This window comes from Hyaena hyaena, unplaced genomic scaffold (genome assembly GCF_003009895.1).
Source record: "Hyaena hyaena isolate Hyena2069 unplaced genomic scaffold, ASM300989v1 scaffold_183, whole genome shotgun sequence".
Classification (NCBI taxonomy): domain Eukaryota; kingdom Metazoa; phylum Chordata; class Mammalia; order Carnivora; family Hyaenidae; genus Hyaena; species Hyaena hyaena.
The window spans coordinates 1,106,077-1,131,196 of record NW_024080815.1 but is presented as its reverse complement, the minus strand read 5'-3'; the positions used below and the strand labels follow the sequence as shown (position 1 = coordinate 1,131,196).

The 25,120-nt window shown below is 42.6% G+C and overlaps 1 protein-coding gene across 1 annotated transcript in view; it reads left to right on the top strand.

The window, feature by feature from the left end:
• The window catches only part of MICALCL (MICAL C-terminal like), a 56,702-nt gene that overhangs the window by 29,871 nt on the left and 1,711 nt on the right, over positions 1-25,120 (top strand). Inside the window, exons 8-10 of the mRNA XM_039240907.1 lie at positions 1,026-1,119; positions 15,418-15,517; positions 18,803-18,876. Coding sequence (XP_039096838.1) covers positions 1,026-1,119; positions 15,418-15,517; positions 18,803-18,876 — 268 coding nt within the window. The remainder of the gene's footprint in view (positions 1-1,025; positions 1,120-15,417; positions 15,518-18,802; positions 18,877-25,120) is intronic.

The window sequence follows — 25,120 nt, the reverse complement described above, 5'->3', positions numbered from 1 at the left end:
ATGCAGGGGTGACTGGGAAAATGTGGAGGTTAGGAGGAGAGGGGGCGAGACAGAGGCGCAGTGGGCTGGAGGGAGAGGGACACACACATTCTGCCTGCCCAGACAGCTGCCAGTTCCTTTCATTTACCTGTTCTGCCAGGTGCGAAGTCTGTCCTGCCCGGGGCTGTGCCTTCTCGGCAACGTGCCACAGGAAGGCAGAGAAAATTGAGGGGGAACAAAATGTATGTGGGAAAAGGCTGTCCCTTAACGTCCCTTCCTAATACGGACAGGAGAGAACTAGCCAGTTGGGAAAATAGAGGTGTCAAAGCAAACCCAGTCATGACTCCAAATGTTAACTAGGGAAGGTGTGAGGTTGTCCCCTAATGGGATAAACATCGTGGGTCTTGTCTTAATAATCTGCTGGTAATGGCCGCCGTACATATCCACCTTAAGAGGTCCCCAGGTGGCAGCCCTGTGGTTCGGTGAAAGAATGGGTACGATCTATAGATGAGGACAGGCGCTGGACAAACCGAGCAAGGAGCACCAAGGCCCAGGAGTCGGCTCGGGGTCTCCTGCTCCAGACAGACTTCTTGGGAGGTATCTTCTGGTTCTTGAGAAAATGGAATGTGACTATGCTCTCCATTTGCTCCCAGAGCCTCATCCTCCTTTGAGTAGTAGCTGCCACTCTGTAGCTGCCACGTCCGTACTCAGAGGCCAAGAGTCCTTGAGGCATGGGAACCGCCCATCTAGCCCAGCATCCCCTGCCTGAGAGCACTTCTGTGTGGTTGGCCTGGTCCAAGAGGACTATTCTCATGTCTCCTCGGGGGCGGATCGAGCCTTCGTACAGACTCCTTGCTTTATGTGTTCACGCCAAAGAAGGGAGACATCAGGATCTAGCTATTTGGGAATTCAGAGGTCCTGACCTAAGGACAGGCACCACAGGGGACAGGGCCTCTTCTACTTGAAAAGTAAGTGGTAGAGTTGACCCCTTCCTGCAACTTGGTGCCTCAGGAGTCCCCATGTGACGAACAATCCTGACATTGCAGGCCATCCAGAGGCAGCTGGAGGAGGTGGAGGAGCGGCAGAGGGCTTCCGAGATCCGAGGCGTGCGACTGGAGAAGGCGCTGAGAGGGGAAGCAGGTAGGCAGCCCCGCAGATCAGAGAGGCGGGCCTGGGCCACAGTAGTGCCCGTCTAACCATGTGGGCTAGACACGGAGACCTCGTCACCCTGCGGAATGGTTACTGTGGGCCTGCAGCGCTAAGGCCACAACTGCGGCACACTTCCCAAATCAAACTCGTGGTCAGTTTGAAATTCCCAGGACACTGGTCAGCTGTGGCCTTGTCGCTGGGTTTCTGGCCTGCCTGGCCTCACTTATGCAAGTGCGTGTGCTCTTTGCAATCCAGGCGTTGTGGGGGTGTTCCAGCAAAGTGGGGAGCGATCAAAGTCCAGACTTGGACTCAAGTCTTCATTCCTCCCTTTCGTAGCTGTGTACCTTGGGCTGGGTCATTCTAAACTTTTATGAACTTTCGTTTTCTTTTCTAAAATGGGGATATTTGTGGTTTCCTTCAGAACCGATATAAAGATTAAAGAAGAAATTATGTATAAAAAATATATATGAAGAGAGGCGCCTGGGTGGATCATTTGGTTAAGTGTTAGACTTTAATTTTGGCTCAGGTCATGATCTCACAGTTTGTGAGACTGAGCTCCACATCAGGCTCCAGGCTGACAGTGCAGACCCTGCTCGGGATTCTGTCTCTCCCTCTCTCTCTGTCCCTTCCCTGCTTGCATGCTCGCTCTCTCTCAAAACAAATAAACATAAAAAATAAAATAAAATAATGTATTCATATGAAGATAATAAATTGACATGTTGCCTGGTACAAGAAATGGTTAACTATCCCACCAATAGCTTCAGATCTTAGATCCAAACAGAATTCATCTGGTGAAGACCTACCCTGCGGGAGACATGAAGACAGTGGGTCTATAATGATGAGCATGGCACAGTTTCCGCCTTTGAGAAGTTCGTGGTCCATTGAAGGACGCAGACATGTACATAAATAAACGACAATAAAGGAAGACAAGTTCTGCAATAGGAACAAGCGTTCAGGGAGGGGGCATGGGAACACAATCACAGACTTCCTAACTGATCTTGGGGAGAAGCACGCTCAGGTTAATCACCTGGAAGGGACAATCCATTACGACGAGAACCAGAAGAGGGATAGGAGTTAACTAGTGAGTTGAGGAGATTGTTCTAGAAGAGGGACATTGTTCCAGAAGATGTGAAGTGCCTCAATAAATAAGGACACAGCCATGGATTCCACGGTGAGGGATGGCTTAAAGAAACCTACATTTTTTTGGAAGCCACCCCAGCACCACTTTACAGCTAATGAATTGGAGAGGCCCTTAGAGTTAGTGGGTGGGACATAATATTGTCTCTTTCAATTTTGGATGCGATGTCTTTAGCCTTCTGCACTTCGGATACAACCAGACACTGCGTGCAAACAGATCTCTGCATGCGATTGTGTAAACATCTTACTTGTTAAACAACATGGCGGAAGGTTAGGATTTCAATTCTCTTAAAAGCTCAGCTATTTGAGAGTGATGATATCAGCAGGGGCAGACCCAGATTTTGCGAGGCCTGAAGTTTGTACAAAGTCACGCAAGCAAAATTATGAGGGTGGCTCCCACAGCTTTGCAAGGCTCAATCAAGTGAGGGGCCCTGCGGTGTTAGCTTTAGCAACTGCGTGGCTAGCTTGTTTCTGAGTAACAGCGAAATGTTGGGGTCTGACTTTATGCCTCGGAGCCCAGTTTATAAAGTGAGGGTGATCAGCAGACCCGTTTCTTGGATTTATGATGAGGATGGGCTGAAACAATTTATGGGGAAATCCCAGCACAGCACGTGGCACAGGACAGATGATCGGTAAGCATTTGTTCCTTTTCTTTCTAAAATACACTGTGCATTTCCTTGCAATGCACTAATCCGCCCATCAGGAACAGACTTCTTTACAAATATAATAACTGTCTCTTGCTTGCAGTAAGAGACACTGCCTGTCTCTACAGCTGTTATTGGGACTTTCAGTAAAATGAAGTGCCTTCGTTTGACACATGGCCATATTCCCCATCGAGAAGGCTCTGTGCTGGTTTTTGGGCATCTACAGATTTCAGCGAAAGCCTTAGAAATGAAAAGGATAAACCAACAAAGCTAGGCATATTTCCATTTGCTGGTGAGGCAGGTTGGCATGGTAGGATAGTAGGCATCAACGAGCCTGTGTTCAGATTCTGCTCTGTTGCACTTACGCTGTGTGACCTTGGAAGAATCACTTAACCTTTCACAGCGCAGATTCCTTATGCCAAAAATGGAGCTAATAATCCTCACATTACCAGGTCATTTTGAGAATTCAGGGCATTGGTTGGCAAATCGCCTCCGAGAGCGTCTACCATGCTGCAGACCTTCAACAGATGCCTCCCGATGTCGTTTTTACAAAGCATTCTTAAGGATCCATCGGCACACATACACTGTTAACCGAGTCATTTGGGACACCTGGGTGGCTCAGTCGGTTAAGCATCTGACATCAGCTCAGGTTATAATCTCACAGTGGTCTGTGAGTTCAAGCCCCATGTCAGGCTCTGTGCTGACAGCTCAGAGCCTGAAGCCTGCTTCAGATTCTATGTCTCCCTCTCTCTCTGCCCCTCCTCCACTCATACTCTGTCTCTGAAAAATGAATAAACATTAAAATTGTTTTAAAGTATTAAAACAACAAAAAAAGAATTGACTCACTCATCTTTACTGCTTGAAATTTAAATTCCAGAAACCAAATTTTCAAAGCTTCTGAAAATCTCCCTCTCCCCCAAGCTTAAAGAAAGGGTATTTTACACTATCGGCTGAAGAAAGTCAACTTGTGGTGTTTTCAAAGGTGTGTCAGCCCAGCCAGAAGATAGATTCCCTTCATTCCCTTTACATCCTTAGTAATTGAATTCCCCTGTTCAGTTATTGGGCCTTTCCCCCCTTGATTGTCCTTGTGTGGGTGACAGATACAGATCAACACGGGGCTGGAGCCTGGAAGAGTCCAGTCGAGGAGAGTGGCCCCGAAGGAAACCAAATGGAAGATGTGCAAACCAGGCATCAAAATTAATACACTCTAACTTATAATAACATTTGTGCAATAATAATATTCCTTTGCAGTTTAATATTCTATTCAGCCCCTTTAAGAGATTGCCCTGGTGCTTAATGAATGACCAATGCTTATTAGGTTAAGTTGTATTTGAGCTGGCCTGTGCTGCTCTGGTTCAAGTGATTCAATGGGAATTATTTAATAGGTATTATTAGGATAATTAGAAAATGATCACAGTTAGGCAATAATATTGAGCTATAAAGGTTGTGAATAACCAAATTTAGAGACAGGCCTGAAAACATGAGTAGTCTGTGACAGTAATGCAAGGTTCCTCTAATAATTACGTGCGCCTGCCTGAAAGGCTCTTTTGTTCCTAGGAGTTATTCATTAGGCGGGCATTGAATTAGAGGAACATGCGGGGGTGCAGGACGGAGGGCAATGATGTCTGATGAGCAAAATGAAGCTTTGACGAGCTTCTAATTGTCGTGACAACAATTCCTCCTTTCTTTCTCCCCAACAGTCAGAAATAAACTCCCCCACCCGCGGCAAGGGTTGTTCCTCATTTTGTCAAGGAAGGGGAAACAAAGAAGAACAAAAATCCAACAATCCGCCCTAGATGGCGAGTCACGATGTCCTGTAGGGTGTGTGCTGGGAGGTGGGGAGAAGTGTTATGGATGGATGGATGTCCTTGAAAAAGGGCATGGATTCCCCTGGTGGCCCTAGGTGCCCAGAGTAAAGGACCAGGATGTGCAGGAGCCTGATTGCCCCCCACCCCCACCCCCACGAGGAAAACCAGCCACTTCGATTCTTCTTGGTCAAGGCCCTGTTACTTATTGATTTGTTGTCAGTGAGGTGGTCCAGGTTAAGTGCTAAGGCTATGGAATTTCCCAGTTTTGCGAGAGACCAGCATCCAGATTTAGGTGATGTGGGTAACAGAATCTGTGCTTTAATACCTGGAGGCAGGTAAAATCTGATGAAAACTTGAGAGCAGCTTGGAAGGAGAAAAGATTTGTCCCTAGGGGAGGTATATGGGAATTACTTTTCCCTTATAGTGTTACCGACTTTTCAGAAAGGCTTACTAGCTGGTTGTCTGCATTGAGCGTCTTGCTTTTTTTTTTTTAAGAGCCAGATGGCTTCGCCCTCACAAAGATGGAGTTTACAAAGAAATAGCAGGATGGGTGAGGCTGCCAGTAGGTGGCAGCAGGAGCACATGTTATGGCAAGAAATTGCAATGGAAACCTAGCCAGGAAGAGGGAAGTAGTTTGGCATGCACTCTGTGGTTTTTGTCTTGACTGGTGCTGAGGAACAGAAGGAATAATACTTTCCTTGAAAATATAACAATGAGGTGTCCTTAAAAGAACACAGACGTTGGAATCAGACACTTTTGAGTTTGAAGCCTGATGCGATTCGTAGAAAATGGCCAAGAGGAGCAAGACTCCAAAGGTGATGGCTAAACAGGCAAGGAATTTGGATGGGTTGGCCACAAGTGTTAGTTTTGTTGGCTGTTGCCCAGCCAACAGCAGGAAGGCAGCATGGTACAAGTTGCCCCAGACCCAAGCCTTACTCAACAAATAAAGATCGTCTGCTTATTAGGTGTCCACCTCTGATTCCAGCCTCAGGGGCCCCTCCATACAAGGCTAGTGGCCTTATAACAAAGATGGGCCCACTGAGGGTGAGACTGAGATTCTCTTCCTGAAGAGGCCTTGGGTCCTCTCCACTGCATGGGTTCCTGGGGCATCGAGGTCTCAGAGGCCCTAGAGCATTGCCTTACACAAAAACTACCATGACAGCAGCAAGAAATGCATTTTCTATCACAAATTAGTACAAATAAATATATAACTGAAAACATTCATCCAGAAAAAATACGGAATTTTGCTACATGTAAAAGACTAGTACTTTCCGTTCTGTCTTATTTTTAGTGCTTGTTCTGACCCATAAAGTTAATTTTGCAACCCTCAGATTTAAAAAACATCGTCATAATGATTTTACCTGGAAGAACATTTGAAACTAGATTGCCAAATGGCCGACTTGGTCAAATACAGAACACAGTTCCCAAAAAGCACAGAGCAGCAGAACTGTGGACTAGATCCTACAAAAGCTCGTTCACCACAACCAGTATACTTTCAAAATCATTGTGAGGCTCTCTCAAGTAAGTGAGGTAAACCTCTCAGGGCCAAGAAGGGCAAGGATGAGTAAAAGAAAAGTATGCTGAAACTTTCGTGTGCCAAGAAGGAAGGAAGGAAGCATAGAAAAGAAATCTAGGGTTGCCTTGAGGATAAATATCAGTGGTTTTAAAGGCTAAACCTTGGGACTAAAGTAGGGAAGCTAACCTCAAAGAGTCCCGCATTGTGCCAGTTCCTTTAACTCCCTGAAAAACAAGTATAGATGCTCTATGAAAGAGCCCATGCTTCAGTTTATGCTCTCAGGCTTCAGACAATTTAAGTTCAATAAACCAGTAAGTGATAATAAATAATCATCCAAAACACAAGGGAGTGAGTCACTAAGAATGGCAAAAACAACATGTTTCAATGGCTAACAACTTCCACTATATTAATGATTAAATACAGAGTATACTATGTCTATGTGTCAAATATTTACAGAAATAGTTCACACATAAAAATGAGTGAGCCGAAAGAAAACACTACAAAAATGAACAGGCAATACCACCTTCACCTTGACCAACTGCAACCACAGTCAAACTTAACATCATGAGCTTCCTGCTGTGATATACCAAGAAAGACACATCATCACTCATGCAGCAGAAATGCTTAACCTGAATTTAACCATAAGAATATAATCAGACAATTGCAGAGTAAGAGACAATCTGCAAAATAACTGGCAAATGTGAATGCCATAAAAAAAAAAAAAAGGTGGGGGGAGGGTTGGACTCTAGGAACTGTTCTAGATAAAAGGAGACTAAAGAAACATAACAACTAAATATAATGCTTAATCCTTTAGGTTTAATTTTTGTCAAATAAAAAGTTGAGGGAAAAATGGCTAGGGACTTTTTTTTTTTTTTTAAGACAATCAAATGGAGAGTCAGGAAATGAAAAATATATCCGTTTTTGGGCGCCCGCGTCGGGCTCTGTGCTGACTGCCAGCTCAGAGCCGGGAGCCTGTTTCAGAGTCTGTAACTCCCTCTCTCTCTGACCCTCCCCTGCTCACGCTGTCTCTCTCTCTCTCCTAGAAATAAATAAAACATTTAAAAAAAAATCCTCCATAACAAAAATATTTAAGAAATGAGAAAAATGGAGATAATTATATTAAAAGCAGATAAAATATGTCTGTATATTTTATTCTCAAGTTCACATGGTGATTTACAAAACTTGACTCTATTAGTTGATAAAATAAATCTCAGAGAAGCTAAATTATACAGACCACACTCTCTTTTTTAAAAAAAAAATTAATGTTTATTTTTGAGAGACAGAGAGAGAGAGACACAGAGTGTGAGTGGAGGAGGGGCAGAGAGGCTGGAGACACAGAATCTGTAGCAGGCTCCAGGCTCTGAGCTGTCAGTACAGAGCCCAATGCGGAGCTCAAACTCAAGAACTCTGAGATCGTGACCTGAGCCAAAATTGAATGCCCAACCAACTGAGCCACCCAGGTGCTCCTCTACAGAACACATTCTAAAGTAAAATGTACTTAATTTAGAACTCAATAGGCAACAGATATGTTTTTTAAACCATGCATTTGGGAAGTTAAAAGATAAACTTCTCATGGATCAAAGGAAAAAATCAAATGGACATTTCTAAATATACTTGGAAATTTAAAATATACTAAATATAAAAAGGAAAACAGTAGATCAAAACTCAGAGGTGCGGTGAAAGTGGTGTTGAGAGGTATTGCCCTAAATATTCCTTTTAGAAAAGAAGAAAGACTGAATATTAATGAGTTAAGTGTCTAACTTAATTTAAAAAAAGAAAAGGAAGCCTAATAAAGAAGACAATAAGCCTAATAAGTAAATGAAACAGAGAGTCATAATAAAGTGGAGAGGATCAAGCAAGCCAAATGTTGGTTCTTTGAAAAGACTAATGAAAAACTAGAAGCAATGATATTAAATTGATTTTTAAAAATAAAATAGGGGTGCCTGGCAGGCTCAGTCGGTTGAGCACCCAACTATTGATTTTGGCTCAGGTCATGATCCTAGGGTGGTGACCTCAAGCCCCACATTGGGCTCTGTGCTGACGGCACAGAGCCTGCTTGGGGTTCTCCCTTCCCCCTCTCTCTCTTCCTTGTTCTTGAAAAAATAAATAAAATAAAACAGAAGACAGAAATAAATAAATTAGCAATGAAAAGGACAAAAATAACCACAGATATAGCAGATTCCAAAAAAAATAAAAGAATGTAATGAGTATTTAATGCAATTAATTTTAAAATTTGGCAACCTAAGGGTGATTTAACAATCACCATATTAAGAAATGAAAGAGGGAAACCATATGGTCTTTTCAGTATAAGAAGAAAGTATCATTTGACAAAATTCAACACTCGGGACAAAAACTTTCAGCATAAAAGGATTAGAACAGGATAGAATGTTCTTAGTTTGAAGAATATCTTCCAAAATGCTGCAGCAAATATCACTGTTGAATGGTAAAATGTTAGTAGTATTTCCTTAAAAATCAGAAATAACAGAAGAATGCCTACCATTACCTCTTCTATTCAACATTGTACAGGGGACCCTAGCCAGTACAGTAAGACAAGGAAAAAATTGCATAAGATTGAAAGAAGAAACAAATTTTTGTTGTTTCTAGATGATAGAATCATCCATGTGAAAAGCACCTCAAATTGCACAAATAAATTATTGAAAATAAGAGCCTATATGACAGTGATTGGATATAAACTCAAAATAGAAAAAGCAATTGCATTCCTAGATCTCAGCATAAACCAATTAAAAAATGAAAGAAAAAAGATGCTCTTACATTAGCATAAAAACATATGGCATCTAGAAGTAAATCAAACAAAAAATGTACACAACCTTTATGAAGCCAATTTTAATCCTTCACTGAAAACTACCAATAGACTGAAACATAATTTCACATATACAAAAACCTGATATGAGCCTACAGTATCTCTGCAGATCATAGGAAATAAGCGATTCTGGGACAAGTGATTTTCAACCGAGGGAAAAAATAAAATTGAGACTTACATCATACAAACAAATCAATTTCATAAGGATTAAAGTTTTTAAAATTAATTTTATTTATTTTTTAACGTTTATTTTTGAGAGAGACAGAGAGCAAGTGGGGGAGGGGCAGGGAGAGAGGAAGACACAGAATGAGCTGTCAGCACAGAGCCTGATGCAGGGCTCGAACCCACAAATTGTGAGATCAGGACCTAAGGCGACTGAGTCACCCAGCCCCCTAAGATTTTAATATGAAAAATGAAACTTGAAAAGTTAAGAAGGATCTTTTTGACCTCAAGCTGGTAGTCTATAGACACTATAAAGCCACTAATTCAGAAAATATATTTGCAACAGATATAACCAAAAAACAATCAGTGTTCCAAAATATGTGAAGAACTCTTACAAATTAATAAGAAAAAGGCAAGCAAATATTTGCCTTTATAAAAACAGGCAAATAATAAAAACATATTTCATGCTCATTAGTAATTAGGAAAATGCAAATAAAGACTACAATGAGAAACTCTTTTAAACCGTTAAATTACCAAAATTTGATAATACTGAGTATGTAGCAAGGATAAGAAACATGGGGCACTTTTTATTCAATGTCAGTGGGAATGTAAATAGTCGTCACTCTTTGGAAAACACTTTGGCTTTCTGATTTCTGTGAAACTGACCATTTACATACCATACTAAAGAATTCCATTCGTCGGTGTGTATTCCAGAGCAAAACATGGAAAGCAACCTAGATAGCCATCAACAAGAAAATGGATCATTTGTGGTATATTCAAAGATCCTCCAGAGTGATTTTGACTCTTGAGGAAAGGCAGACTCTGAAAAAATTATTGTAAATTATTTCATTGAAGAAAAAAAAAGAAAATTGAATGGAATGATTCCGTTCAACTTGTGTTTATTGAGTATAGTGTCAATGAAATCAGTGAGGCTCCACTGGCTACTCTCTCATGGATCATATTTTAGAAGGATTCATAAGAGAGATTTAAAAAGGGACATGTAATGTAGTATTAAAGTGTGTATCATGCAGTAAAGAGGCTCACTCTGAAAAAAAAAAAAAAAAGAGTACTCTAAAGGCAGCAAAATAGTGCCTGTAAAGCTGTTTCTTTTGGATTGAGAACAAGGAAAGGAGAGACCCAGGCAGATGGTGTAATGTTTCCGGATGAAAAAAGGCACAATTTCCAACTCTCAGCATTTATGTTTTCTTTATCAAGGAAAATAGTCTTCGATCTAGAAATGTTAAACATCTCTAGAAGAGGGAAATGATTCTGGAGGAGAAATCCCAGTGAGAAAAATGAGAGAACAATGAATGTAGGTTTATTTCACGGCGAAAGAAGGCATGTAAAATAGTCTCATCAGAATTTGTTGGATGATTAAAATTAACCACTTAGTTCAACACTGCTAGATATAACCTCAGTCTTTGAAAACTCATGGAGAATTCCAGAACCAAAGACCAAAGGCCAATCTGTTTTCTGTTTTTCCCTTCACATGGGAAAGAAACAGGAATTCTGATCCTTGTCAAGATTCTACAAAGGATTATTAAAGAAACTGAATATTTAGAAAAAAAATTAGCAATTATGAGGAGCCACTGGTGTTTACTGAGAAGCTGTGAAAAACAAATGTCATTTCCTTTTCTGGGTGGAGCTATGAGGTTTGTAGTGGCAGTGGACACAGCAGACGTTGTGAAGCTTGATTTCAGGAAATTATTTTACCAAAACTTCCTGTAACAGCTTCGTGGATGAAATAGAGAAATGTTTGCTGAATGATAGAGTACATTTAGAGTCTGTAGAACAGCCTCACCCAAAACTTGAGTAGGGTCCCTAATGATGGGCCACGTGGCTCTGTTCTTGGTCCAGTCCCATCTGACATTTTGTTTTTTAATATTGCATAAAGGTCCAGGTTGCCCATTTATCAATTCTGCAGAAACCCCAAAGCTAGAATTCTGTCAGGTGGATAAAATATTTGGAAGATTTCCCCATGATGGAACAAAATAAACAAGATGATACTTAACAAGTTACATAGACAGTCTTGCATTTGGTTAAGGAAAAGCTGAGTTATAGAGCATGAAATCATCAGACTTCACCAGCACTCATGTGGAAAGACCACACTTGTGGGGCACCTGGGTGGCTGAGACTGTTAAGGGTCCAACTTCAGCTCAGGTCATGATCTCATTGTTTGTGGGTTCAAGCCCCACATCAGGTTCTGTGCTGACACGTCTCCATCTCTCTCTGCCCCTCCCCCTGGTCAGACAGTCTCTCTCTCTCTCTCTCTCTCTTTCTCTCAAAAATAAACATTAAAGAAAGAGAGAGAGAGAGTGAAAGAAAGAAAGAAAGAAAGAAAGAAAGAAAGAAAGAAAGAAAGAAAGAAAGAAAGAAAGAAAGAAAGACAGACAAGAAAGACAAGAAAGACAAGAAAGACCATATTCATTTGCAAGGCAGTAAGAGCCTGGTAAAGACACAGCTGTCAAAAACCTCAACAAGCCCAGGGCTCGGGGCAAAGGTGCAAGAGGATCTCTCCACTCTGAGCTGCTGGTATTTTGTTTGATTCTGGACTTTCCTCAAGTTGCATTCTGGAGAATTAGAGGGCAAGCAGAGGTGGGCAGTGGCTCTTGTTACACAATGACAAATGATGTAGGGGTTCTCTGACAGAACACTCTTTGAATCCTGAGACCTATCTTCAAATACCTGTCTTCAAATGCCTTTTGTGTAAGTGGTCAGTGTTCTCTGTTTTCCTGTGGAGGTAAAACTGGACTTGGTAGCTGGTGGCCAACCCATCGAAGGCCGGTGGAAAGGAGTTGTCTATATTTGGAGTACACAGCCCCGTAGGGAGTCCCATCATCACATGGAGAGTTATCACAGAGGCTGGAGAGGATAGGAGGTAGAGGGAATCCCTGGAACAGATTACCCATGAGGGTTCTTCCATCACTTATGTTATATGATTTGAATAATGGCCATTACCATTTATTGAGCTTAAACCCATGTACCAGATCTAGGTTAAGGTCTTTGTGTACACAGCCAATCCCACTGCATCTTCATAACAGATGAGGAGACTAGACTCAGGGAAGCTGTGTTACGTGTTCTTAGCCCATGTGGTAGCAGGTGGAAGAGTGGAAGTCTGATCCCAAGTTTAAAGGAACTTTTATGTTATATGTGATCTCCGGTCTATATACTTTATTCTTTTGTTCCTGGCTGTGTGGCCATAGCAAGGGGCACATTATATTCTATTTGGCTGTGTGGTGTTGGGATTTCCCACTGAACTACAAGTTCCCAGTCGCCTAAAGAGCTGAAACCAATGCTTACTCATTCCTGTTCCTCAGCACCATGAACAATACTCAGAAGATGTTGGCACTCAACATGTTTATAAGTTCATTCATTGACTTATCCAAGAAACCCAAGGAAGAATAACATCTTGCTAATGTCTCTGCCCCCCCTCTCCCTTTTAATCCCTCCTGTATAAAACTTCACTTAAATTATTCTACTCAGCCACTTTTAGTGTCTTTTTGTGTTCTACAGCATGAAGTACAAGAGTCTTAGCATGACGTTCAGGGACTTCTATGATGAGATCTCCCAGACCTCCCCCTCCACCCCTCCATGCCCACTTGCTCCTGTCTGATCTCTGTGTCTACCACTTTCTGTCCCCTCCCCTTGTCTTTGCTGACACTGTTCCTTCTTCTTGGAAATGTCCTCTCCCCTTCTCATTATTTCCTCTCCAAGTGTTATCCATTCTTCAACACCCCAGTTCAAACACCACATTTCTTGGAAAGCCAACCTCACATCCCGACTGGGAAAATCCTCTCTTCTCTATATTCCCAGAGTGCTTTTATGCTGTTTGGTTGTGGTAAGTGTTTTCTAATGTTCTATTTTATTCTAGTTCTTTAAATCCATCTGATCCAAAACATTCTTTAAAAAAAAATAGAGATGGCAGGCCTTATGCTTTACTATCTCCAAATTTCTCATGACATGTAGCATTGTCTATCATTGTATCCCTATTACCCAAAGAAGTATCCAGTATCTCTTCCATAAATTAGGTGCTATTGGATGAATGAATGAATTTATGGATGGAGGGACAAATGAATGAATTCGTCAGAAGTCAAGATCTGTCTTGTAGTACCAGTTTACCCTAAATTATGTAATTTGGGGCATTGCATATAAATCTCTATGGACCCAAATGTCCGTATCAGTAAAAAGTGGTCACGAAGGCTGAAGTAAAAGGGAACTCATTTTTATGGACAACTTGCTATGTGCAGGGCAATGTGCCAAGGGTGTTACTGGCCTTACAAGCCTATGAGAAGGAGGGAAGGAGTGAGGTGCAGTGAGGAGTGATATAAAGGAGTGAAAAGCCTGGGCTCAGGATAAAGCTCCCTTGAGTTCAAGCCTTGGTTCTGCCACTTACTAACTGTGAGCTTGGGAAAATTGATCTTTTAGACCTCTGTTTTTCTTCAGTTATCAAGTGGTGATAATAAAAGAATCTACTGGTGAGTTTCTTATGAAGTTTAGATGAGATGTCCCATATACTGGGGCGCCTGGGTGGCTTAGTCAGTTGGGTGTCTGACTAGAGCTCAGGTCATGATCTCACAGTTTGTGGATTCAAACCCTGAGTCGGGCTCTGTGCAGACAGCTCAGAGCCTGGAGCCTGCTTCAAATTCTAGGTCTCTCTCTCTCTCTCTCTCTCTCTCCTCTCTCTCTCTCTCTCTCCTTCTGCTTGCTCGCTGTCTTTCTCTCAAAAATAAATTTAAAAACATTAAAAAATAAAAAATACATGAGATGTCCCATAAAATGCACATAGCCCAGTGACTAGCATGTAATCAGAGCATGATAAAAAGTAGCTTCTTACTACTCTATTACTTGTGTGTCTTTTTTTTTTAAATAGTATCTTTAATGCTTATTCTTGAAAGCAAGAAAGAGATAGCGAGTGAGAGAAAGTTGGGGAGGGGCAGAGAGAGAGGGAGACACAGAATATGAAGTAGGCTCCAGGCTCTGAGCAGTCAGCACAGAGCCCGACGCAGGGCTCAGACCCACAAATCGTGAGATCATGACCTAAGCCAAAGTCGGACGCTCAACCAACTGAGCCACCCAGGCACTCCTACTTGTGTGTCTTATTGTTAATTTTAACCAATGAAGAAGCAAAGGCTCAATGTCACACATATGTTGTATGCACTGTTTTCCCCTCTGCCTATGGGATACGCCAGTATAAATCCTTCTAGAACACCCGTGAGCCACTATACAGCCTTGTATTCTCATTTCAGGGTGAAATACTAAAAAGCCATCTCCATGTCCCTGCTTCTCAGATATGATTAGATTTTAACGTTTTATTATGTAAACATTTAGCATCTAACATTGGACATCCAAAAGCAGCGTCAGTTTTTCTTATGGTTATTCTTATGTTTAATAAAGGTCATAATCTAAGTTATAAGAAGATACGAATGTAACTCTCCCAGTGAGACTCAAAGCTAGTAACTTTTTCCTCCCATCATTTGGCTTTTCTTTGTGTAAAAACTTAAAATGCCGGTCACCACTCCTCTGTAATTAAATGTGGTGTGAGCTACCCTGTCCTATGAAGGGAGGCATGCCCCACCTGAGCACCCGATAATCATTGGATTTGGGGAAGGAAAAGGAGGAGATCATAACCTGCAGAGTTACTAGGGTTTTCTTTGATGGGGATTTTGATGTATAAACATACAGAAGTTTGGGGCGCCTGGGTGGCTTAGTCCGTTAAGTGACCCACTTCAGGTCATGATCTTGCGGTCCGTGGGTTTAAGCCCCACGTTGGGCTCTGTGCTGACAGCTCAGAGCCTGGAGCCTGCTTCAGATTCTGTGTCTCCCCTTCTCTCTGCCCTCCCTTGCTCATGCTCTGTCTCTCTCTCAAAAATAAATAAACATTTAAAAAGTTTTGAAAATATACAAAAGTTTTACCGGTAGATCGGAGACGTTTCATTTACAACAGGACGTTATCAAGATTAGGTGACCCTTGGAAGTAAAGTATTCATGCCCTAAATGCCCAGGAGAACCGCCCCCAGAGCACACACAGGTGGGTTTTATTTGTCACGCCTGCAACCTGAAGCATCAACAGGCCATCAGGGGGCTGCCGCCTGCTGAGCCCTTTTCTGCTACAAACATGGCCCACTAAAGTAGCTCCGAAGCAGGTTGATCGTGGAGAGAAAAATGCCAATCTAACCCATTTGCTGTTGATTTCTTAAGCAGATTCAGGCACACAGGATGAAGCTCAGCTTTTGCAGGAATGGTTTAAGCTGGTTCTGGAGAAGAATAAATTAATGCGATATGAGTCGGAGCTACTGATCATGTAAGTAAGGCAACAGAGATAACAGTGAGTCCTAAAAGCAAAGGGGGTGGGAGTGGGGTGGCTCACCCTCCCAGGTTGAAGTCCCAGGAATTTTCCTCCTTGTGCATACAGAATTGTGATTGAGGCAAATTGATATTTGATGCCTTGCATATCATGCTGGCATTAGTGCAGAGAATCTTTGATTGTCTGTTCCCTCTGTGGAGTCCTATGGATAAAACAGACCTCAGGTGATGGGTCTGGAGCTAGAAACCATTTGGAGAAGGTACTTTCAATCCATCCTTGTCCCCCAGACCAGTGTGTGGGGGCACCTGCAGACACACCCCTGCAATAGGGAAGCTTATGTCTGGAAAGGGCTTGGGGGGAATCTACCTGGCCACTTCCTTGTGGCTTTAACATACAAAGACTGAGACCTCTCTGACTGTCCTCTCTGAATGAGAGGTTGCAGCCTGGTGGGAGACCAGAAAGCAGAGGTGGATGTCACCGCACTCTGAAAGAGTTGAGGGTCACTCAGCTAGCATGTGGACATATCTTTTGGAGGTAACCGCTCAACCCACTATTCTAACCAGACCCCAGAATTAAACATACTCATCTGTGTAGTTACAGAAAGTAATGGACCCACTTGCTTCTTAGGGGTAAGGCTTTTACCCTAGACCAGTAGATCTTAACTGGGGGCAGTTTTGCCCCCCAGAGGGTATTCAACAATGTCTGGAGGCATTTTTGGTTGTCACACCTAGAAGGTGCTACCTATATGTAGTGAACAGAGGCCAAGAGTAGCACTTAACATTCCACAATGCACAGGAGGCCCTGTCTCCCCCCACCAACCAGTGGTGTAAAACGCCAATAGTATCAAGATTGAGAAATCTTGCCATAGACCTATGGCAAGGCTCAGAGTCATCAAGAACAGAGGTCTGCAGCAGGCAAGCTAGTCCCAGGAGAAAAAGGGTGTGAGCCAAGTTCACCAAGTCTCTTCCCAAATTTACCTCTCCCAGGGTGAGAGTGAGTAGGAATGGAGCTTGGGGATGGGGGCTGGGAGTTCTACTCATTGAGCTTCATGGACATGGAAGGAAAGTCCAGGAATGGGGAAGAAAGTGTCCTCCTTAGTAATTATTTTTTCTATCACTATTTCTGAAGTTGATACACATGCTGAGACTCAGAGCAACACTTATCCATGCCCACCTGACTGCAAAGCCTTTTTCCCTCAACCATACCATCTGCCCATGGACCAGATCTGAATTACCAAGTTCATTTGACAAAAATGTACCCAGCACATTCTGTGTGCCAGGAACTGCTGGAACTGTGGAAATAAAATGAGTGAGGCCACAGTCCCTATCTTCTCGGATATCGTGGTGTTAGGGGAGACAGACATGCGAACACATAGCATGCTAGCAATAAGAAAACATGGCAAAAGTTCCATGGAAGTTTGTAGAAGGAGCATTCAGCACATGGGCTCTACCTGTAGGAGTCTAGAAGGCAATGGTGGCTGCTGTTGTTGCTCAGTGACTGGCTTCCCTAGGTAGTCTGCTGCCAGGGGGAATCTTCTGCTCTGAAAGAGGCCAGAGGGAGGAACTTAGGTATCTGAGCTGGACAAAAGTAGGTAGAAGCTCTGTAAAAGGATAGGTTTTTGTTTAAAGGAAAGACTTGGTTGAACAGAGAGAACCATCTTAGATAACTGACTTGGGTGCTTTGGGAAAGCAGATGCCAAGACAAGATTAGAAGTCCAAGAAATGTACTGGGATAAAAGGAAATGGGAGGGAGAGTAAGAGGCAAGGCTACCGACCCTCTGTGGTCCTGAAAGGAGAGGGGGAGGAAGGAGAATTGGGCAGAGGAGCCTCAGAGGACCCTGCAGCCCTGAGAACATCTCAGCCAGGCCAGAGGGAGAACCAGAGCAGAGATGCCATCAGAGGAGTCCAGCTCCAGTACCACCGCTGTGCTCTGACGTTGGCTGGGAGCTGCATGGGGACAGTGTGGCCAAAGCATGACACTGATTGGATTCTGCCCCAGCAGTCAGCTCACTATACTCTGCCCAGAAAGTTCTCTCTTAATGGAAGTCTTGAGTGGTGCACTTCCATTGGCTATCAGAGTGGGCCAAGAGAAGTTCAGGGTCAGTAACAAAGGGTAGAATATTGAACATGGCAGAGACCTTGACTCAGGTAGTAGTAAAAATGAGGGCAGCAACAACAGGGCATAGCAAAGTATAGCAGATACCCACGCACACTGGGTAGGGCTGGAAGGGAAGCCGCCACAATGTCAAACTCAGGGACCTATTCTCAGCCCTCACCCTCTTCAATGTCTCTGTAGCAATGAATACCCTCAACCTCTCTTCCCTCTCAAAACTTTCTCCTCTTGGTTTCTGTGATGCTGCATTTATTGTTTTGATTGCTTTTCCAAGCTTTGATTGCTTCCTCCCTGGTTATATCTCTTTTGCTTGGCTTCTAGATGTAGGCATTTCCAAACTCTTGTTTTCCATTTTTTCTTTCTCTATAGTCTTCCTCTTAGGGATCATATGACTTACCTACCATCTCTGATCCCTGTGACATCTGTTTGTGGCCCTCATTCTCCTAAGAACTCCAGAGTTGGGCTCCCAAAACTCTGGGGAACCTCCACATTACACATGGCCTAGCATCTGGGTATCTTGCACATACATGGGATACACATGGAATATCCCCAGGCATTGAAAAGTTGAGAAAACTCCAAACTGACCTGCACTGAGAACTAACTTTACTTACTGACTTTGTGGCTCCTACTTGTGGAAACACAGAGACCCCAAGCATCACTGAGTCTTCTTTTCAGATCTCCTACAACCAGATGGACTGCTGTCTGAGTTTTATTGCCTTCACTGGGACAAAATGGCTCCATCCTGCCTCCTCCTCCTTGTATTGCTCTTTATCACAATCAGAGATTTGGGAGTTGTTAGAGGCCATACTTGAAGTCCTTTTGCTCCCCAAAAAGAAAAGATTTTTAGATTGTCATTGCTTCTCTCCTGGATTATACTAGTCACCTCTCAATGATGCATCCCCAAAGGGTGGCCTCAATAGCCTTCCAAACACCCAGGGAGATCACATCACAACCTTCAGCTACTCCATCGTCTCTGGGGCTTAGCATATCCCAGCAGTCCTTCTGGGATCCTTCAGTGACCCCAGAAGTAGCAGACCTTTCCATTTAGAGATACTTCAAGATCCCAATTTTAATGAGAAAAAAAAAAGGGCAGTAGTTACAGTCAGTGAGCTTATGTTTCTAGGCAGATCTTCAGTATTTACAAGGTTTGAACATTTTTCTCATCTCCAGGGCCCAAGAATTAGAATTGGAAGATCATCAAAGCAGACTGGAACAGAAATTAAGAGAAAAAATGCTCAAGGAGGGTGAGTACGATGATATGTTGTAGGCCCTTGTTAAAGATATTTTTCCCCAGAATGCACTTGGCACAGAGCTCACTGCACATCCCAGAGTGGGATGCTCTTCCTGTCTTGTGCAAGCAGCCTGGAGGCAGAGAGGAAGGCTAGACAGGCAGAAACTCACCACCTGCATAGCAAGTTGCTTCTGGCTTTGTTCACGTGGGCTATGAGGGCAACATTTTACTCCATCCCATGAGCTAACAGAACGGAATCGTTCACTCGCTTCCCCACATGTTCAGTTAAAAAGTATTTGCTGAGAGTCTAGTGTGGGTTTGGCATAGAAGAGCACCCCTGCCTTATGGTCTCACTGGGGAGGCCCACGTGCAAACCAGTGTTTGTTGTACAGTGAGATAAGGCCCAGGACACAGGTGCTTTAGGAACACCAAGGAAGGTGAGCCTAGTTCTGCCAGGCACCAGAGATGGTACAGGAAACACCCTTCCCAGTATGGGCCAGACCAGGTCAACACAGATGAGAAAAGAATTTCCACCACAAAGGCGGGAGAGTTGAAATAAATTCAGTTGGCACGCTCTGTTGATTTATGTATTCATTGGTTGCAGCCCCATAAGATACTGTTTTGTGGCCGTGTGTTCAGAGGACCAGATCCATGCATGGCTTTCCTACACTTAGGTCTAGGTCTAAATGGACATGTACAACAATTGCTTTACACCTCATGGACTAAACATACCTACCTACGGGGTTGCCTGGTACAGGGCAAGCCCCTAGTAAATTTTAGACATCATCTTCATGATTGTTTTTACTTAGGCATTTTATCCCCATTTTACAGTTTAGAAAACCAAGTCTCAGAACTTAAAAAGCACGCTCAAGATAACTAGTGAGAGGGCTAAGATTCAGCAACAGACTACCAAAGAGAGTCTCCTATTCTTTCCCACATTGTAATGATATGTAGACTTTCTTTATAGCAACAAAAATTCTATTTGTAACAAAATCTTTATAGCGCTGCACTGTATAGAACAGATAGAAGGGCTATACATCATTTTTATTTGTCGGAAGGGCTCAGATGAGTCCGTTGATGACAGGCCAACATTGAGAGAGGAATGTTTTATTTTTCTGTGTTGATTATCAACACTGGAATATACCCAGATTATCAAACCATAGGAGAAGGAGGAGTTAAGATGGTGGAGAAGTAGGGGTACTCTGGGTTTTCCTCATCCCTCAAACACAGCTGTATTGAGGTCAGATGACTTGATCAGGAAATTAATCGATGGAGTGGCAGAAGGATCTCCACGGTTGGAGGGAGACAGCATGCCAGGTACAAGGTGCGTGTACATGAACTAGGGGAGAAAGAAACAGCAGTACCACAGAATGGAGGGAACCCCTTCCATGGAGAGAGAAGGAGAAAGAAAGAGATAGGGAATGAGAGAGTATGATAGCAGGATTGCCCAAGAGGAAATATCACTCTGGACCATGAAATGGGGAGCAAGAAGTACTAAGTGTGGCAGGCTTTTTTTTTTTTTTTTTTTTTTTAATTTTCTTTAAATACAAGTTAGTTAATGGGGCGCCTGGGTGGCTTAGTCGGTTAAGCATCCGACTTTCACTTAGGTCATGATCTCGCGGTTCGTGGGTTCGAGCCCCGCGTCGGGCTCTGTGCTGACTGCCAGCTCAGAGCCTGGAGCTTGTTTCATTCAGTCTGTGACTCCGTCTCTCTCTAACCCTCCCCTGCTCATGCTGTCTCTCTATCTCTCCTAGAAATAAATAAAACATTAAAAAAAAATTTAAAAAAATAAATAAATAAATACAAGTTAGTTAACATATAGCTAAAAATAGTTTCAGGAGTAGAATTTAGTGATTCATCACTTACATATAATACCCAGTGCTCATCCCAACAAGTGCCCATCACCCATCTAGACCATCCCCCCACCCACCTCCCCTCCAGCAACCCTCGGTTTGTTCTCTGTATTTAAGAGTCTCTTATGGTTTGCCTCCCCCTCTGTTTTTACCTTACTTTGCCTTCCCTTCCCTATGTTCATCTGTTGTGTTTCTTAAATTCCACATATTAGTGAAATCTTATGATTTCTGTCTTTCTCTGACTGACTTATTTTGCGTAGCATAAATAAGACACTCTAGTTCCATCCAGCTTATTGCAAATGGCAAGAGTTCGTTCTATTTCAGCGCTGAGTAATATTCCAATGTGTGTGTGTGTGTGTGTGTACACACACACCACATCTTCTTTATCCATTCATCAGTCGATGGGCATTTGGGCTCTCTCCATAATTTGTCTATTGCTGATAACGCTGCTATAAACATCGGGCTGTGTGTGCCCCTTCAAATCAGCATTTTTGTATCCTTTGGATAAATATCTAGCAGTGCAGTTGCTGGGTCTTAGTAGTTCTATTTTTAATTTTTTGAGGAAGCTCCATTCTGTTTCCCAGAGTGGCTGCACCAGTTTACATTCCCACCAATAGTGTACAAGTACTCCCCTTTCTCCATATCCTCACCAACATCTTTCGTTTCCTGAGTTGTTAATTGTAGCCATTCTGAACAGGTGTGAGGTGGTATCTCACTGTGGTTGTGATATGCATTTCCTTGATGATGAGTAGTGTTGAGCATCTTTTCATGTGTCTGTTAGCCATCTGGATGTCTTCTTTGGAAAAGTGTCTGTTCATGTCATCTGCCTATTTCTTCACCGGATTATGTAGTTTTTGGGTGTTGAGTTTGATAAGTTCTTTATAGATTTTGGATGCTAACCTTTTTTTTTAATGTTTATCTTTGAGAGGGAGAGAGAGGGAGAGAGCGGTAGAAGAGGGGCAGAGACAGACAGAGACAGAGGATCAGAGGATCTGCACTGACAGCAGCGAGTCCGATGTGGGGCTCAGACTCACAAGCTGTGAGATCATGACCTGAGCTAAGTCAGAAGCTTAACCAACTGAGCCACACAGGTGCCCCCTGAATGCTAACCTTTTATCCAATATGTCATTTGCAAATATCTTCTCCCATTCCGTCAGTTGTCTTTTTAGTATTGCTGATTGTTTGCTTTGCTGTGCAGAAGCTTTTTATCTTGATGAGGTCCCAATAGCTCATTTTTGCTTTTTGTCTCCCTTGCCTTTCATAAGCTTTCTATAGTTTTCAGGGTACAGATCTTTCACTACTTTGGTTAGGTTTATCCTGTATCTTATGGATTTTGGTGCAATTGTAAATGGGATAAATTCCTCGATTTCTCTTTCTGCTGCTTATTAGTATAAAGAAATGCAACACATTTCTGTATGTTGGTTTTTATATCTTGCAACTTTGGTGAATTCATTTATCAGTTCTAGCAGTTTTTTTGGTGGAGTTTTTTGGGTTTTCCATGTAGAGTATAATATCATCTGTGAAGGGTGAAATTTGATGTCTTCTTTGCCAATTTGGATGCCTTTTTTTTCTTTTTGTTGTCTGATTGCTGAGGAACACATCAGGGATGTCCATTCTCACCCACCGCTGTTGTTCAACATAGTAATTTAAGTCCTAGATTCAGCAATCAGAGGTAACCAAAGAAGTAAAAGATTTGTATGCTGAAAACTATAGAACACTTATCAAAGAAACTGAAGAGGAACCCAAAAAATGCAAAAACATTTCATGCTCATGGATTGTAAGAACAAATATTGTTAAAATGTCTATATTACCCAAAACAATGTATACATTTAATGCAATCCCTAGCAAAATACTGTCAGCATTTTTCACAGAGCTAGAACAAACAATCTTAAAATTTGTATGGAGCCATAAAAGCCTCTAAATAGCCAACACAGTCTTGAAAAAGAATAGCAAAGCTGCAGGAATCACAATTCTCGACTTCAAGGTACAATACAAACCAGTAGTTATCAAGACAGGATGGTAGTGGCGCAAAAACAGACATGCAAGTCACTGTAACAGAATAAAGAACCCAGAAATGGGCCCACAACTACATGAGCAACTAATCTTCAAAGAAACAGAAAAGACTATCCAATGGAAAAAGGACAGTTTCTTCAGCAAATGGTGCTGGGAAAACTGGACAGCGACATGCAGAAGAATGAAACTGGACCACTTTCTTACACCGTACACACAAATAAACTCAAAATGGAAGAAGGACTAAATGTAAGACAAGAAACCATCAAAATCCTACAGGAGAAAACAGGCAGTGACCTCTTTGACCTCAGCTACAACAACTTCTTATGAGACATGTCTCCAGAGGCAAGGGAGACAAAAAGCAAAAATGAGCTATTGGGACCTCATCAAGATAAAAAGCTTCTGCACAGCAAAGCAAACAATCAGCAACACTAAAAAGACAACTGACGGAATGGGAGAAGATATTTGCAAATGACATATTGGATAAAAGGTTAGCATTCAGGGGGCACCTGTGTGGCTCAGTTGGTTAAGCTTCTGACTTAGCTCAGGTCATGATCTCACAGCTTGTGAGTCTGAGCCCCACATCGGACTCGCTGCTGTCAGTGCAGATCCTCTGATCCTCTGTCTCTGTCTGTCTCTGCCCCTCTTCTACCGCTCTCTCCCTCTCTCTCCCTCTCAAAGATAAACATTAAAAAAAAAGGTTAGCATCCAAAATCTATAAAGAACTTATCAAACTCAACACCCAAAAACTACATAATCCGGTGAAGAAATAGGCAGATGACATGAACAGACACTTTTCCAAAGAAGACATCCAGATGGCTAACAGACACATGAAAAGATGCTCAACACTACTCATCATCAAGGAAATGCATATCACAACCACAGTGAGATACCACCTCACACCTGTTCAGAATGGCTACAATTAACAACTCAGGAAACGAAAGATGTTGGTGAGGATATGGAGAAAGGGGAGTACTTGTACACTATTGGTGGGAATGTAAACTGGTGCAGCCACTCTGGGAAACAGAATGGAGCTTCCTCAAAAAATTAAAAATAGAACTACTAAGACCCAGCAACTGCACTGCTAGATATTTATCCAAAGGATACAAAAATGCTGATTTGAAGGGGCACACACAGCCCGATGTTTATAGCAGCGTTATCAGCAATAGACAAATTATGGAGAGAGCCCAAATGCCCATCGACTGATGAATGGATAAAGAAGAGTGGTGTGTGTGTACACACACACACACACACACACACACACACATTGGAATATTACTCAGCGCTGAAATAGAACTCTTGCCATTTGCAATAAGCTGGATGGAACTAGAGTGTCTTATTTATGCTACACAAAATAAGTCAGTCAGAGAAAGACAGAAATCATAAGATTTCACTAATATGTGGAATTTAAGAAACACAACAGATGAACATAGGGAAGGGAAGGCAAAGTAAGGTAAAAACAGAGGGGGAGGCAAACCATAAGAGACTCGTAAATACAGAGAACAAACCGAGGGTTGCTGGAGGGGAGGTGGGTGGGGGGATGGGCTAGATGGGTGATGGGCATTAAGGAGGGCACTTGTTGGGATGAGCACTGGGTATTATATGTAAGTGATGAATCACTAGATTCTACTACTGAAACCAGTACTTCACTAACCAACCTGAATTTAAATAAGTTAATTAAAAAATTAATTCAAAAGAAAAACTGAGTATGATATCTGATTTATACATCAAATAAGTTAAGTTTGCTCTGTTTCTGGATGGTAAAATAAAAACCACCAACAGACCCCATTAGCCATCTTTGAACCTTTTTTTAAAAAGTTTTACTAAAGAGTGAGGATCACACACATCTTCACTCCCCTTAGCTGATCTTCCATAAAAGCTCTAGCCCACTACTTAGCAAGAAAGGGAAAAAAGGAACTTTATTTATCCTCTCTAGTAGACACGGTCTGATGCAATAATTTAAAGAGTCCCTGTAGAAATGCTTAGTCTCTTTGGGATGAAAAAGTTCAGCCTTGGAGGTGGCCACCTTTTTCTTCTGCTTTTCTCCCTAGAGACAGGTAATAAGGAGAGGCAGGTTTTGTGACTTCCCAGCATTAGGCATCTGTGTTCGTTGCTCTGATTCACTGAGTCCCCACCCAGCTGTGTCCCATCATCCAACTGCCACTCTCTCCGCTGGTGTTTGCAGCTGAGATGTGCGGCTGGCTTTGTCCACAGTCTGGTCACTCCTCAACAAGCCTGGACCCTGGTGGCTGTCCCTGGCTTCCTCAGGCTCACCTCAGCACATCCTCCATTCACCTTGGCCAGACAGTCTCCACCATGGGACCACGTCACGCCTCATCATGGCGGAGCCCTCTGGGAGGCTCACTGACCACTTACCTTTGGCAGCTCTAGGGC